Source organism: Artemia sp. Qi Xiang Cuo, chromosome 21, assembly GCF_049724085.1.
Source record: "Artemia sp. Qi Xiang Cuo chromosome 21, ASM4972408v1, whole genome shotgun sequence".
Lineage (NCBI taxonomy): Eukaryota > Metazoa > Arthropoda > Branchiopoda > Anostraca > Artemiidae > Artemia > Artemia sp. Qi Xiang Cuo.
The window spans coordinates 37,477,424-37,494,977 of record NC_142814.1 but is presented as its reverse complement, the minus strand read 5'-3'; the positions used below and the strand labels follow the sequence as shown (position 1 = coordinate 37,494,977).

Genomic DNA, 17,554 nt, shown 5'->3' with positions numbered 1-17,554 from the left:
AACTTTAAATGTCTTTATGTCCTTTTGAAATAAAGATGTGAAGTGGAAGATTTTTATTTTCTCTGGTGAAATTAGAATTGAATTGTGTTCTTTAGTAAAATTCAGATGAGAACTTGAACTTTTCTTCACTTCGTTGAGGAAATTGTAAATTGAACTAGAACTTTTTATCTTCCATGAAAATATTCACAAGTATAGTATTACCTTTTCTATCTTCCGCCGAAAAATTTAGAATTGAACTCTAAATTTCTTTATGTCATTGTGAAATAAAGAACTTAAGTGGAAGATTTTTGTTTTCTCTGGTGAAATTAGAATTGAATTGTGTTCTTTGGTAAAGTTCAGAAGAGAACTTGAACTTTTCTTCACTTCTTAGAGAAAATTTTAAATTGAACTAGAACTTTTCATCTTCCATGAAAATATTCACAAGTATGGTATTACTTTTTCTATCTTCCACCTAAAAATTTAGAAATGAACTTTAAATTTCTTTATGTCATTGTGAAATAAAGAAATTAAGTGGAAGATTTTTATTTTCTTTGGTGAAATTAGAAATGAATTGTGTTCTTTAGTAAAATTCAGAAGAGAACTTGAACTTTTCTTCACTTCGTTGAGGAAATTGTAAATTGAACTAAAAATTTTTATCTTCCATGAAAATATTCACAAGTATGGTATTACTTTTTCTATCTTCCGCCGAAAAATTTAGAATTGAACTCTAAATTTCTTTATGTCATTGTGAAATAAAAAACTTAAGTGGAAGATTTTTATTTTCTCTGGTGAAATTAGAATTGTATTGTGTTCTTTAGTAAAATTCAGTAGAGAACTTGAACTTTTCTTCACTTCGTTGAGGAAATTGTAAATTGAACTGGAACTTTTTATCTTCCGGGAAAATATTCACAAGTATGGTATTACTTTTTCCATCTTCCACCGAAAAATTTAGAATTGAACTTTAAATTTCTTTATGTCTTTGTGAAATTAAGAACTTAAGTGAAAGATTTTTGTTTTCTCTGGAGAAATTAGCATTGAAGTGTGTTCTTTGGTAAAGTTCAGAAGAGAACTTGAACTTTTCTTCACTTCGTTGAGAAAATTTTAAATTGGACAAGAACTTTTCAACTTCCATGAAAATATTTACAAGTTTGGTATTACTTTTTCTATCTTCCACCGAAAAATTAGAATTGAACTTTAAATTTCTTTATGTCTTTGTGAAATAAAGAACTGAATTGGAAGATTTTTGTTTTCTCTGGAGAAATTAGAATTGGAGCGTGTTCTTTGGTAAAATTCAGAAGAGATCAAAAACTTTTCTTCAATTCTTTGAGAAAATTTTAAATTGAACTAGAAGTTTTCATCTTCCATGAAAATATTCACAAGTATAGTATTACTTTTTCGATCTTCTACCGAAAAATTTAGAAATGAACTTTAAATTTCTTTATGTCATTGTGAAATAAAGAACTTAAGTGGAAGATTTTTATTTTCTTTGGTGAAATTAGAATTGAATTGTGTTCTTTAGTAAAATTCAGAAGAGAACTTGAACTTTTCTTCACTTCGTTGAGGAAATTGTAAATTGAACTAGAACTTTTTATCTTTCATGAAAATATTCACAAGTATGGTATTACTTTTTCTATCTTCCGCCGAAAAATTTAGAATTGAACTTTAAATTTCTTTATGTCATTGTGAAATAAATAACTTAAGTGGAAGATTTTTATTTTCTCTGGTGAAATTAGAATTATATTGTATTCTCTAGTAAAATTCAGTAGAGAACTTGAACTTTTCTTCACTTCGTTGAGGAAATTGTAAATTGAACTAGAACTTTTTATCTTCCGGGAAAATATTCACAAGTATGGTATTACTATTTCCATCTTCCACCGAAAAATTTAGAATTGAACTTTAAATTTCTTTATGTCTTTGTGAAATTAAGAACTTAAGTGAAAGATTTTTGTTTTCTCTGGAGAAATTAGCATTGAAGTGTGTTCTTTGGTAAAGTTCAGAAGAGAACTTGAACTTTTCTTCACTTCTTTGAGAAAATTTTAAATTGGACAAGAACTTTTCATCTTCCATGAAAATATTTACAAGTTTGGTATTACTTTTTCTATCTTCCACCGAAAAATTAGAATTGAATTTTAAATTTCTTTATGCCTTTGTGAAATAAAGAACTGAAATGGAAGATTTTTGTTTTCTCTGGAGAAATTAGAATTGGAGCGTGTTCTTTGGTAAAATTCAGAAGAGATCAAAAACTTTTCTTCACTTTGTTGAGAAAATTTGGAACATTATTTTAAATTTTTTCATCCCCTTGAGAAAAATCTGAACCGAAGTGGAAAATTTTTATATTATTTGGAAAAAATAGAATTGATTAAAAACTAATTTCTTTTTCATTGAGAAAGTGGGTGAAAAAGATAAGTACTTCAAGTTGCAAAATGGGTTTAGGAGGGACATTAAGAAAGTAACTTGCTCTGAAATGGTCTTTGAAAAGTATTTCTTGGTGTTGAGGTATCCCAAAAGCTGTATAGTATAGTTGTGAGTGAAAAAGATAAGTGCTTCAAGTTGCAAAATGGATTTAGGAGTGACATTAAGAAAGTAACTTGCTCTGAAATGGTCTTTGAAAAGAATTTCTTGATGTTGAGGTATCCAAAAAGCTATAAAGTATAGTTGAGGGTGAAAAAGATAAGTACTTCAAGTTGGAAAATGGGTTTATGAGGGATATTAAGAAAGTAACTTGCTCTGAAATGGTCTTTGAAATGTATTTCTTGGTTTTGATGTAACCAAAAACCTGCAAAGTATTGTTGTGATCGAAAAAGATAAGTACTTCAAGTTGCAAAATGGGTTTAGGAGGGACATTAAGAAAGTAACTTGCTCTGAAATGACTTTTGAAAATTATTTCTTGGTGTTGAGGTATCCAAAAAGCTGTAAAGTATAATTTTGGGTGAAAAAGATAAGTACTTCAAGTTAGAAAATGGGTTTAGGAGGGTAATTAAGAAAGTAGCTTGCTCTGAAATTGTATTAGAAAAGTATTTACTTGTGTTGAGGTATCCAAAAAGCTGTAAAGTATAGTTTTGGGTGAAAAAGATAAGTACTTCAAGTTGGAAAAAGGGTTTAGGAGTGACATTAAGAAAGTAACTTACTCTGACATGGTCTTTGAAAAGTATTTCTTGGCGTTGAGGTATCCAAAAAGCTGTAAAGTATATTTGTGGTTGAAAAATATAAGTACTCCTAGTTTCAAAATGGGTTTAGTAGGGAAATTAAGAAAGTAACGTGCTCTGAAATGGTATTTTAAAAGTATTTATTTGCGTTGAGGTACCCAAACAGCTTTAAAGTATATTTGTGGGTGAAAAAAATAAGTATTTCAAGTTGCAAAATGGGTTTATGATTTTAATTAAGAAAGTAACTTTCTCTAAAATGTTCTTTAAAAAGTATTTCTTAGCTTATAGGTATCTAAAAATCTGTAATGTATAGTACCGGGTGAAAAAGATAAGTAATTCATGTTGGAAAATGGGTTTAGGAGGGACATTAAGAAAGTAACTTGCTCTGAAATGACTTTTGAAAAGTATTTCTTGGTGTTGAGGTAACCAAAAAGCTGTAAAGTATAGTTTCGGGTGAAAGAAATTAGTACTTCAAGTTGGAATATTGTTTTATGATGTACATTAATATAGTAACGTGCTCTGAAATGGTCTTTGAAAAGTATTTCTTGGTGTTGAGGTATCCAAAAAGCTGTAAAGTATAGTTGTGGGTGAAAAAGATAGGTACTTCAAGTTGCAAAATGGGTTTAGGAGGGAGATTAAGAAAGTAACTTGCTCTGAAATGTTCATTGAAAAGTATTTCTTGGTTGTGAGGTATCCAAAAAGCTGTAAAGTATAGTTTGGGATGAAAAAGATAAGTACTTCAAGTTGGAAAATGGGTTTAGGAGCGACATTAAGAAAGTAGCTTGCTCTGAAATGGTCTTTGAAAAGTATTTCTTAGTGTTGCGGTATCCAAAAAGCTGTAAGGTATAGTTGTGATGAAAAAGATAAGTACTTCAAGTTGGAAAATGGGTTTAGGAGGGACATTAAGAAAGTAACTTGCTCTGAAATGGTCTTTGAAAAGTATTTCTTGGTGTTGAGGTAACCAAAAGGCTGTAAAGTATAGTTTCGGTGAAAAATATAAGTATTTCAAGTTGGAAAATGGGTTTAGTAGTGACATTAAGAAAGTAACTTGCTCTGAAATGGTCTTTGAAAAGTATTTCTTGGTGTTGAGGAATCCAAAAAGCTGTAAAGTATAGTTGTGGGTGAAAAAGATAAGTGCTTCAAGTTGCAAAATGGGTTTAGGAGTAACATTAAGAAAGTAACTTGCTCTGAAATGGTCTTTGAAAAGAATTTCTTGATGTTGAGGTATCCAAAAAGCTGCAGAGTATAGTTGAGGGTGAAAAAGATAAGTACTTCAAGTTGGAAAATGGGTTTAGGAGGGAAATTAAGAAAGTAACTTGCTCTGAAATGGTCTTTGAAATGTATTTCTTTGTGTTGAGGTAACCAAAAAGATGTAAAGTATTGTTGTGATCGAAAAAGATAAGTGCTTCAAGTTGCAAAATGGGTTTAGGAGGGACATTAAGAAAGTAACTTGCTCTGATATGACTTTTGAAAAATTTTTCTTGGTGTTGAGGTATCCAAAAAGGTGTAAAGTATAGTTTCGGGTGAAAAAGATAAGTACTTCAAGTTAGAAAATGGGTTTAGGAGGGACATTAAGAAAGTAACTTGCTCTGAAGTTGTTCTGAAAAGTGGATCTGGAAAATAGGTTCTGGAACTTGTTCTGAAAAGATATAATAAAGCCATAAAAAGTATTAAAAAAAATGGAGGGGGGACTCTTTGGGGGGGCCCGGGAGGGTGTTTTGGGGACCCTTGGGGAGGGTGCCCTTCTGTGATCGAAATTTTTACTTTTTAGTTTACTTTTTTTTGCAGCGCATACCTGCGGCACATCCTGCGGCGCTTTCCTGCGGCGCATCCTGCGGCGCTTTCCTGACCCGCGGCGCATCCCTGCGGCACATCCTGCGGCGCTTTCCTGGCCCACGGCGCATCCCGGCAGCGCTTCTCTGGTCCGGGGGACCTTTGGGGCCGGGGGAGGGCCTTTGGGGCACAGTGAGGGCCTTTGGAGCACAGGTAGGGCCTTTGGGGGTCCAGGGGGACAGTTGGGGGCCTGGGGGACATTTGGGGACCGGTGGAGGGCCTTTGGGACCCCGTTGGTCCTTTGGGCGCTCGATGGGCCTTTGGGGGGCCGGGGGATGGCCTTTGGAGGTCTGGGTGGGCCTTGGGGGGCGCCGGGGGCTCTTGGGGAGCCCGGGGGACTTTGAGGACCGGGGGGAGGGCCTTTGGGGTCCGGGGTGCCCTTTGGGGGTCCGGGGGGCCCTTTGAGGACCAGAGGAGGGCCTTTGAGGGTCTGAAGAGGGTGTTTGGGGGGGTTGGGGCTCTTTGGGAGCTTGGGGGACCTTTGAGTACCTGGGGCTTCCTTGGGGTTTGGGGTGGGGTATCGGAACCCTTTGGGGTTGGGGTAGAGGACCTCACAACACTGTTCAAATGGAACTTGTGTATTATAACGACCACAGAGTTTCACCCTCAAATTCTCTTCTAAAACCTTTCCTAAAATCTTCTTTCAAAATGTCTCTAACTGTTTCGCCGAAATAATCCCATAAAAAGGATAAAACGGTTTCGCCCAAATAATCCCTAAACGTAATTTCAGCGTGTTCCTTTTGTTTGGCATCTCTGCGCTAACGCATTTCAAATTTCTAGGAAACCCTTTCCTACGTTAATCTCTTCATCTCATAAATTTTCCTAGCTAAACTATTAGGGTTTCGTTAGAATATCAATTTATCTCTCCGACTTAAAGCTCCGTGAAGCCGTATTTAAAAATAGAATTTCTATCTCTTTAGACTCCCGCATAATTCCAAGATAACAAGTGATGTCAATTATAATTCCTGACACTAAAGATCAATGAAGCCCTATTTAAAAATAGAATATTAATTTTTCTCTCTGACCTAAAGAACGTTTATCCCTCAGACCTAAGATTAAAGAAGCCTTAATGTTTCTTAATTCTCCCCTTCGTGAATAAATAATTTCCCTTAGCGATTATGTAAATCGAGTTCTCAGGCGCTACTCGTGACGTGATCAAGTTTACAGGCTAGGTTCACCTAAAGATCAAAGAAGCCATGTTTGTTTCTTAATTCCCCCCTCGTGAATCAATAATTTCCCCTAGCAATTATATAAATCCAAGTGAGAAAATTCCTGTTTTTTCATTCTCACTGAAAAAACAATATAACAGACATTAATTGCTGTTGACATCCATAAATGTGACAAAGTTCCTGTTTTTCAAATTCTCACTGACAAAAACCATTAAACATCCATGAAAGACATCAAATAAATCGACCAGCACACATAACCATCCATGAAAACATACATAAATGTGACAAAATTCCTGTTTTTCAAATTCTCATTGACAAAAACCATACACCACGTGGTTCTCGTGTCAATATATGGTGTTAAAAAAAGTTGTAGGTGGCAGCAGGGGTGTCGCGTGGCGCTGGTACCCCCTCCTCTACTTATATATATATATATATATATATATATATATATATATATATATATATATATATATATATATATATATATATATATATATATATATATATATATATATATATATATATATATATATCAATACTGCAACTTACTGCAGCACCAAACCGCCTGAGGCCAACACAGGTACGCACGCTCCTCCTTTATTCCAATCTGTTCAAAGCATCCCTATTTACACCCTCCCAGGAAGTTTCTATTTCTCTTAAATCTTTCTTTACGACATCGTCCCACCCCAGTCGCAGACGGCCTTCTTTCCGTTTAGCCTTAGATGGTTGACCGAAAAGGACAATCTTTGGCAATTTGTCACCCTTCATCCGGTGAAAGTGCCCTAGCCATCTCAACCCTTCTTTCATTATAGCCCTAGAAAGTGGGATTGAACTACACCTTTCGTACAGCCTACTGTTTGAAATACGGTCAGTCAGTCCGGTACCCAAAACGATAAGTAGACGATTTCTCTGGAAAACATCTAGCAAATATTCTTTCGTTTTTCACAGCACCCATGCATCAAAACCATATTTGACCACGTCATCAATGTAGCTTCCCATACTCTAATCTTTGTTCGCAGACGTATCTTCCTATTCTTCCAAACTTTTTTCAATTGTGAAAAAAAAAACCGAGCCTTGGCTGTTCTACTTTTAACATCTTCACTGCTCCCACCAATAATATTACCAAGGTAGATGAAGCAGTCCAGTTTTTTTATCTTTTCGTTACCCAACGTCACCTTTTCATCTTCACTTATTCCTAGAATTTGTGAATTAGTCTTCTTAACATTAATTTTCAAACCTATTCTAGTACCCTGAACTTGCAAAGTCCCTGAAAGTTTATTCCTTTTGCTTACAATTTCATCTAGGATGCTTAAATCATCAACATAATCTAAGTCCAGGAAATTTTTTCTTCCCCATTTGATTCCGTATTCTCCCATTGCCTTTCCGGTGCTCCGCAAGACAAAGTCCATCAAAACGATCCATATAAATTGGTATAGAACACAATTCTGCTTAATTCCTAAATTAATACAAAACTAGCTCCTATCAGTGTGCTGGTTCTAGGCGAATACCCCCAGGAAAATACCCCCCCCCCCCGCGCGCTAACCATCTGCAACAGACATAGCAACAGTATATTCATTTTCACAAGGCGTCCCAATCTAGCCCATGTCTGCTGCTTCCACCATAGAAGCCCAATTTTTGGGTTCTATAATTGTACCCTTATACTGTGCTTCTCTCCACCTAGTTTCTTTCCAATCATCTTCCAGATAGCACCTATTCATTGGCACAGCTCAGTCCCGCAATCTGAGCAAATTTCAATTTTTCAAGTTTTGGGTCATTTGCCTGGGACTCTGGGCAGGTTGACACCCCCAAAAACTTGCCCCAAATTTCTCTCTCGCTCTAGCACTTGTTCACGGATGTCTAATGCCGTGAATAGTTAGACTTTCTTAAGACCATAGGCGGGCGTGCCTCGTTTGCCTCTCATTACAGGCAATCTAACTGTCTAATGTCAATTTTAAATTCTTGGTCAACATGCCTGAGACTCTTGACAGGCATGCCTTTCCACAAACTAACAAACAAGTATGTATCCAATAAGAGAGTCATGCTTACTCCCGCCATTTACCCGTGCCCCAGCCATTTAAACATTTGCCTCTCAATTACTTGGAAAATCCGTCTTGGCTTTTTTCTTTCTACAATTAGCCATGTCTCCGCGGAGGGGGGTATTTTCCGGGGGGGGGGGGGTTATTCGCCGGGGGGGGGGGGTAAACACCGGCCACCCAGTGTGCTAAACAGCTAAGGATAAGTGTGCTAGACTAGGTGCAACATTAAAACTTTAAACGAATAGAGATCATTACTATATGAAGGGGATTGCCCCTTCTTCAACACCTCGCTCTTCACGCTAAAGTTGTTTTGTATTTTTAAAAAAAGCTTCTTATTGTTCTAATTAAACGACCCTTATGTTTCAGGAGTCGTTCGTATGGAACTGGGACGAAATTCAAATTCTAGCGTAAAGAGTGAGGTATTAAGGAAGGGGCATTCCCTTTCATATACGTAATAATTTATGTTCGTTTCAAGTTTTAATGTTGCTTCTTACTTTCAGTTGAAACAATTTATTTTTATTTAATTTCTGATAATTTTTTAAATAATACCAGGATATCTGGCCCCGCCTCCATGGAGAAATCCCCCTCCCCACCGAAATAGTCTCTAGACAATTCAATGCCGGGGAAAATTTACCCTTGACAATTACCCTTAACAACTCCATGCGTAAATTGAGACGGAAAAGAGAAAGCAAGACACACAAAAAGAATTTTGTTAAGGAGTTCCGGCAAATTTCCCCAGTGTAAAGTTTTCCCTTACAAGTTCACCCCCTGGAAACTTCCCTCTTCATAGAAAATTCCCCCATGAAATAAACCCCACCAGAAAGTTCGTCCTCCACCATACGAAAATGTATACATACTTCCCAATAACAAAATCTAAGCGCAAACAATGTGTAAATTTTATAACTTAAAGACCTTTCCCCTATGGCTGTGGGGGGAGGGTCATGTTACATCCAAAGGCATAGTTATTGGGCCTTTCAATCATGATGACTATCTCAAACAAAATGACTATCTCAAAATTTTGATCGTACGATTTTGGGAAAAAGGGGCAGGGGAGGGGACCTAGTTGCCTCTAATCTTTTGGGTCACCTAGAAAAGGCACTAGAACTTTTAATTTCAGTTCAAATGAGCCCTCTCAAGAAATTCTAGGAACAATTAGTTGATACAGTCACCCCTGGGAAAAAAACAACAGCAAAAAAACAAACAAACGAAAAAACACACATCTGTGATCTTTCTTCTGGCAAAAATACAAAATTCCACATTTTTGCAGATAGAATCTTGAAACTTCTACAGTAGGGTTTTGTGATAAGCTGAATCTGATGGTATGATTTTCATTAAAATTCTACGACCTTTAAGGGGTATTTCCCCTTTTTCGAAAATCAGGCACCCCCCTGGATACAGCCTTGGTCAGGCTGTTCACTGCTGTTTGATCTGCACTGTTAATTTAAAAAAAGAATCGTTTTTATCATTTTTTTTTTCTAATAGGATAAGAAACCATAAACGTTCAGAAGAAAAAAAAGGACGCAAAAATGGAGTGACCGAAACGCTATATTTTAAGTGCAATTTTTTTTTTATATATGGACATAATAAAACAAAGTGTCCCGATTACCTGAATAGAAGGGGCTAGGTCTGAAGTCAGTTGTTAGTGCAGGGATAGTAATTAGACGTAAATTAAGCTCTGAATTTGGGTACTTCTACACCCCTTGTCTCAAAGTGAAGTAAAATAGCACTTGCCTACCTGAAGATTGTATGTTTTCTCCTCTGTTTCACTGTTTCTTCGGATTTTCTTTTTGTTTTGTTTTTTAACTCCTGATCACAGGGATCAGAACATTCAAAGCAAGTATACCTAGCTTTATGAAATGGATTTTTACAACTTAATTAAAAAGTAGAATATATTGCTAAACATAAAAAAGAATTTTGTAGTTTATTCAATTCATTTCAAAAAATTACAACGGCGGTAGCAAATTTTGTCTTGCGATTACAGAGAGGGAAAAAATGGTAAAAACCGTGCAGAAATTATAAAGATGTACAAATTTCAAGCAAAACAATCTGTTTGCAAACTCGCAAAACTCGCAAAACTCGCAAATTCGCAAAGTATGATCTTTGCCTTGACAAACTACCTTGTTAAACCAGAGTTGAGAAAGAAAAAGAGGCATGAAATACATAAAAATTTAAATATGAAAAAAATACATATATTTAAAAATTGAACCCTATTCATAACTTAAAAAAACATGAAAATTAATATTTTTTTTCAAGTTTTTACGCTAAACATGTAAACACTGGCGTTAATTACGAAGATAATTGCGCTGCTCATTTACATGCATTTGAAAAATAAAACAGATAAAATATGGTAATAAATTATGTTAATTTGTATCATTTCTGTTAAGTGGGTAATTAAAGAAAGGAAGTTAGGAAAGTACGGTTACCACTGTCTTCAAATTATAAATTTCATGATGTTACTGTGAATACGTCTGTGACGAATCACTAAATTGCATGCATTACACAGAAGGCTTTTCTCTTCAAGATATCTATTTTTAATTTTGATTCTTTTTTTCATATGAATATATATAATTATACGGTAGGTTTATCACTAACCATCCATAGAGAACCTCAAGGCCAAAAGTTCATTCACAGAACTATTGGTCCTCTATAAGGTTATATTTAATCTATGACTCTTGTTCTGATTGCGCTGGATTTATGACTTAAGGTTATTTTCATAACCTTAATTAATGACCGGTCTCTTTTGAGACCGGGGAATCAGTTCACGCGTATTTAGTGGTGAGAGAAGGGGAGGGGGTAAATTTTTCGTTTGTTTTAATAAAAATCCCAAAAAGACCTTTTTCAATGAACACACCCAAAAAAGGTATTTGTGAGGGGGATCCCCCCAAAATAGGGGATCAAAACTCTAGTCAGTAAAGTCCCCTCTAATCCAATTGAGATCTCTGTTCGAGGTGATTAGCTCTCAAAACAATGGAATAAGTTTCATGAGAAACTGAACTTAAACTTACAGGGTTTAAACACAGATTACTAGCTGGGTTACTTAAAGTAAAAGATAAAACATACGGAACAAATTTATTAATGCTTTGATCGGGCTGAAAAAAATCAAGCTAAATGGGAAGGACCTCAGGCATAATAGCTAATGAATGTGAAGCTTGTATATTTAAAAAAAAGGTCGAGCCCAGATAAAAAAATAGCTTGCATCATCAACAAAGGAATTTCATAGGAACCTACGTTAAAACCCGGTAAGAAGTAATTTTCTAGTAGACAGTTCATAGTTGACCTGCAAAAATATGATTGAAAGGAGAGAGAATCCCATGTAAGAATAGTGATTAATTGTGTTGACTAAAACAAAATATGTGATTGAAAAATGACATTCCTAGGCTATTCTGGAAAAAAAGTCATCTGTTAGTGACAGCATACTTTTACAAAGAATTACCTCTAAAAAAAACTTCATTGGATTGTGTGCAGAATTTTGGCTACAATAACTTCAAGGTGTTATGTGGCATTTTTAAAAAAATTCAAATTTATAGTTAACTTCCTCAGGTCAAGCGAGGTTTATCGATCAGTTCAATTTATTATCTTTTATCTCTTCTGGTTCCCAAGATGCTTGGATTTTTTTTTCAAATTTCGTCACACACTGTTTTCTTATTCATAAAAATAGCTGGGAAACGTAGCTTTTGATAAAGTCCTTTTCTGCCATATATTAGATACCAAAGAAATCATTCCTTATACAAAGAACTGGCTTTTAATTAGAGCTAATAGCCCAAAATACATTTTTCAATTTTTTCTCTCCTTGATAATATGTGCGTAACCTACCATCTTTTGAACTACCACCACCGGTACATATTGAAACTCAGGGCTTCATCAAATAGATCTTAAAATAATTCCAAGCAGAGCTATATTAAAATAAGTTGTCATTAAGAGTGTCTATCGATAGGAGGTTCAAGTTTCTTTTGTAAGGATTGGAGTTCATTTTTCAATTCACGCGTAAATAACAGTTCAAGCAAGGCCGTACCCAGGATTTTTTTTCGGAAGGGGGGGGGTGCACAAAAAACCTCAAAAACGCATAAAAAATTTGTTTATATCGATTTTTGTTACGTTTTTACGAGTCAGACAAATATTTGGGGGGGGGGGTCAAACCCCCCTAGCCGCTCCCCCTAGATACGGCCTTGAGTTCAAGTAGTGATGAATCCTTTTATTAGATTAAATAAAACAAACAAGTGCTTTCAACTGAAATTAAGGAGCAACATTAAAACTTAAAACGACCAGAAATTATTACGTATATGAGGGGGTTTGCTTCCTCGTCAATACCTCACTCTTTACGCTAAAGTTCGAATTTTGTTCCAATTCTTTAAGAAAAGACCCCTGAATCCCAACGGCCGTTTAATTAGAATGAATAACAATTTCGAAAGTACTAAAAAAAATTTAGCATAAAGAGTGAGGTATTGACGAGGGGTGAACCCCCTTATAGACATAATAATTTCTGTTCGTTTTAAGTTTTAGTGTTACTCCTTACTTTCAGTTGAAAAAACTTGTTTTTTTTATTTAATTTCTGATCGTTTTTAAATAATACCGGGAAATCCGGCGCCCCTTCGTGGAAAATTCTCTTCCCCCATGAAAAATTCCTCCATGAGAAGTTCCTCCCCCTCAATCCCTTACCCAACCCCCTTCTCCCCAAACCAGAAAAAATCCTCCCTGAAAACGCCTGTATACTTCCCAATAGCCAATACTTTAGGCCTATGTAAACAATGGGCAAAGTTCATAACTTGCAGACCTTCTCCCATGGAATGTGGGGGATTAAGTCGTCCTCAAAGATATAGTTGTTAGATTCTTGACTATGTTGAACAAATTGGCAGCCTCAAAATTCTGATCCGGTAACTGGGAAAAAAAGAGCGTATGAGGGGGCCTAGTTGCCCTCCAATTTTTTGTCACTTTAATAAGAACTTTTAATATCCATTCAAATGAGCTCTCTCGTGACATTCTAGAACTACTGGGTCGATACGACCACCGCTGGAAAAAAAATAAATAAAAATAAACACGCATCCGTGATCTTTCTTCTGCAGGCAAGAAATACAAAATGCCACATTTTTGCAGATAGGAGCTTGAAACTTCTATAATTAGGTTCTCTGATACGTTGAATCTGATGGTTTGATTTTCATTAAGATTCTACAACTTTTAGGGGTGTTTCGCCCTTTTTTGGAAATAAGACAAATTTTATTTGGCTCGTAACTTGTAATGGGTAACACTAAATTTGATGAAACTTGTATATTTAAAATCAGCATAAAAATCTGATTCTTTTGATATATCTATTGGTATGAAAATTCCGTGTTTTTAGAGTTTCGGTTACTATTGAGTCGGGTCACTCCTTACTTACAGTTCGTTGCCGCGAACAGTTTGACAGCGAAAAATAATGACGGAACATTTTGGATATTTCGATCACGTATGCAGTGAGCGTCATCTGCAGATGTATATCTGCTGAATACGGTCACTGTATTTGTGATCGAAATATCCAGAATGTTTTGTCATTGTTTATCACTGTCTAATGAAAAGATTTATCCCTATTTGAAATGTTATTTGTGCGTCATGGAAAAGAAGTGTGGTCTTCAAAATAACTAACTCTGACAAGGTAAACCACGACAAAACACCACTGAAATATTCCAGCTCTTGCATTTTAATAAAAGAAATCCAAAATGAACTTTTGAAAAATCAAGAGAATGTAAGTGTGACAAGGTAAACCCCGACAAATGACTACTGAAATATTCCAACTCTTGCATTTCAATGAAAAAAATCTAGAATAAACTTTGAAACATCAAGAGAATGTAACAGTAAAAGGTTAAACCATGACAAAACACTACTGAAATATTCCAACTCATGCTCTTCAATGAAAGAAATCCAATATAAACTTTGAAAAATCAAGAGAATGTAACGGCGACAAGGTAAGCCATGACAAAACACAACTGAAATATTCCAACTCTTGCATTTCAACGAAAAAAATTCAAAATTAACTTTGAAAAATCAAGAGAATGTAACAGTGACAAGGTAAACCACGACAAAACACTATTGAAATATTCCCACTCTTGCATTTCAACGAAAGAAATCCAAAATGAACTTTGAAAAATCAAGAGAATGTAACAGTGACAAGGTAAACCACAACAAAACATTACTGAAATATTCCAACTCTTGCATTTCGACGAAAGAAATTCAAAATGATCTTTGAGAAATCAAGAGAATGTAAGTGTGACAAGGTAAACCCCGACAAATGACTACTGAAATATTCCAACTCTTGCATTTCAATGAAAAAAATCTAGAATAAACTTTGAAAAATCAAGAGAATGTAACTGTGACAAGGTAAACCACGACAAAACACTACTGAAATATTCCAAAATGAACTATGAAAAATCAAGAGAATGTAACTGTGACAAGGTAAACCATGACAAAACACTACTGAAAAATTCCAACTCTTGCATTTCAATGAAAAATATCCAAAATGAACTTTGAAAAATCAAGAAAATGTGACAATGACAAGGTAAACCAGGACAAAACACTACAGAAATATTTCAACTCTTGCATTTCAACGAAAGAAATCCAAAGTGAACTTTGAAAAATCAAGAGAATGTAACTGTTACAAGGTAAATCACGACAAAACACTACTGAAGGCCTTAAGCAAAACATGGCCTTAATTTTTAAAGTTTGCTATTGATTTCTACACTTTGGTCCTGTTTTCTGTGGTTTGATCTAGATTTCTAGGATCGGGCCCTGATACTTTGGTCTTGATTTCTTATGAATTTGTCGGGGTTTCTTTGTTTGGTAATGATTTTTTAGAGATTGAACATGATTTCTACAGTTTGCTCTTGATTTTTATGAATTTGTGAGGATTTCTTTATTTTGGTAATGATTTTATAGAGGTTGACCATGATTTCTACACTTTGATCATGGTTTCGATGGTATGGTTTTGATTTCTAAGGTTTTGTCCGGAGTTTTAGGGTTGACTATGTCTTGTAGATAAGCACATTATGATTTTTCATGGAACATACTGCCTTTCTGGGCTTTGATATTTCATTGCGATAAGGCATAGTTGGATGTAAAAGAAGACTTTACACTAGGCATAGTCATATTCTATATAACTTATATTCTATACACGAGGCACCTTTGTCTCTTTTTGCTTTGTAAGAACGACTGAGATTATGATTTGTTTTTCCTGGAACACCAACCTTTCTTGGATTTAATGTATCTTGACAATAAGGCATTTTCTAATAGCAGCAATTTTCCCGTCGAAGATAACAATTTTTTCTTGGAAGTGACCATTTTCTTGTTAATGCTACCAAGTTTTCTGTTAGAAGTAGCAAGTTTCTCTTAACACTAAAAAATTTTCTCTTCGAAGTAACAACGTTTTTTTATACTAACAAACTTTTACTTAATATTATCAAATTACTCTAGGAGTTAACAGGTTTTTTCTTAATGTTAAGAAATTTTTTTAATAGCAGTAAGTTTTCCGGCAAAGATAACAAATTTCTCTTATAAGTAACAATTTTCGAAGGTAAAATAAGAGTAAAACTTACATTCTAGACATGAGTCGCCCTTGTCTCTTTTTGCTTTGTAAGAAGGTCAGGGATTATGATTTTTTTCCTGGACACTAACCATTCTTGGGTTTAATATTTTTTTTTAAATAAGGCATTTTTTAATAGCCGCAAGTGTTCCGTCAAAAATAACAAATTTCTCTTAGGAGTAACAATTTTTTGTTAATGCTACCAAGTTTTCTGTTAGAAGTAGAGAGTTTCTCTCAACACCAACAAATTTTTTCTACAAAGTAACAACTTTTTCTTTAACGCTAACAATCTTTTATTTAATATTATCAAATTTTTCTTGGAGGTAACAGGTTTTTTCTTAATAGTAACAACTTTTCTGTTTTCCATTTGAAGAAGCAAGTCTTTTCTTAAAACTAACAAATTTTCTCTTAGAAGTAACAACTTTTTCCTTAATACTAACAAATTTTACTTAATACGATCAAATTGTCATGGAGGTAGCAGCTTTTTCTCAATAGTAACAGCTTTTTAGGGGCGTTCAAAAAGTTCGTAGAGCTACATACAAAATTTTATTTTATAAAAACAAAACCATCACTACTTTTCAGTATAGTCTCCCCTAACTTCAACGCACTTAGACCACCGATGCTCAAGTGCCGCAATTCCAGCATGGAAGAAGTCTTGTGACTGGGAATTGAACCACTGATCCACGGTCACTGATCCACTGATCATCAGCTCCTCATCGTCACCAAAACGCTTTCCACGAAGGTCGGACTTCTTGGCACAAAACAAGTGGAAGCCACTTGGGACCAGATCCGGACTCTAGGGCTGGTGATCCAACTGTTCGAAGCCCATCTGATTGATTGTGGGTTGTGCCACACGGCTCTTGTGCACCGGTGCATTGTCATGAAGAAGGAGAGCACCACCAGTCAGCATTCCTCGCCTCTTCGTCTTGATTGCCTGGTGCAACTTAACCATCAAATCCGAGTAATAGGCACCGGTTATGGTAGACCTTCTGGGCAAGTAGTCGATTAGCAGGAGACCTTTCGAATCCCAGAAGACTGATGCCATCACCTCGCCTACAGAGGACTGGGTCCAAAACTTCCTTGGAGGCGGCGAGTCACTGTGTTTCGACTGCTTGGAGTCGATCTTTCTCTCAGGGTCCCAGTGGTGTACCCAGGTCTTGTCTCCAGTCACAAGTCACAAATGGAAGTCTTCTGGGTCTCTCCTGTAGAGATCGAGAAGTTGTGAACTGAGCTACATCCGCTGCTCTCGATATTGCACTTGAAGATTTCGAGGCACCCATCTGGCGGACACTTTTGGGAGATGAAGATGGTCGTGAAGAATGTTGAAAACGCTCCCTTCAGAAATGCCAACTTCGGTTGCAACTTCTTTGACCTTTAAACGACGATCAGCCATGACAAGGTCTTCCAAACGCTGGATGACCTCCGGGGTCGTCACTTCAGAAGGTCGACCTAACCTTGGGTCGTATTCCAGGGATTGACGGCACCGCTTGAACTCTGCGGCCCATTTGGTGACCGTGGAATACTTGGGAGCATCTTGCTGGTACACCTTGGCCAACCGATCTGTGATTTCTCTAGCCGGAGAACCTTCTGTGACGTGGAATTTGATCACTGCTCTGTACTCGATCAGTGACGAATCCATTTCTACAGTGATTCAATAACTTTGGAGTCTTCTTATACCTGAAAGGACAAAGCAAAATGAACAGTTTTCAGGCTGTGAATATCATTTACCTAGATAAGCATACATGCAGGGTTAGAACTTATTTCATCATTTCTAAGTGTTCTGTTCTACGAACTTATTGAAATTATTGAATTTACCAAGTTTTCTGTTAGAAGTAGCAACGTTTTCTT

The 17,554-nt window shown here is 35.8% G+C and overlaps 1 protein-coding gene across 1 annotated transcript; it reads right to left on the bottom strand.

Moving 5' to 3' along the window:
- Positions 1-16,937: 16,937 nt before the first annotated feature.
- LOC148939506 (protein GVQW3-like) lies at positions 16,938-17,345 on the bottom strand. Its single transcript, XM_089106897.1, has one exon. It carries the CDS (start codon positions 17,343-17,345, stop codon positions 16,938-16,940), a length of 408 nt encoding a protein of 135 aa, XP_088963023.1.
- Between the last annotated feature and the right edge of the window lie 209 nt (positions 17,346-17,554).

Bases quoted from the DNA above. Each gene is read 5' to 3' on its own strand.
- LOC148939506 (XM_089106897.1), bottom strand. From the start codon at position 17,345: ATGGATTCGTCACTGATCGAGTACAGAGCAGTGATCAAATTCCACGTC.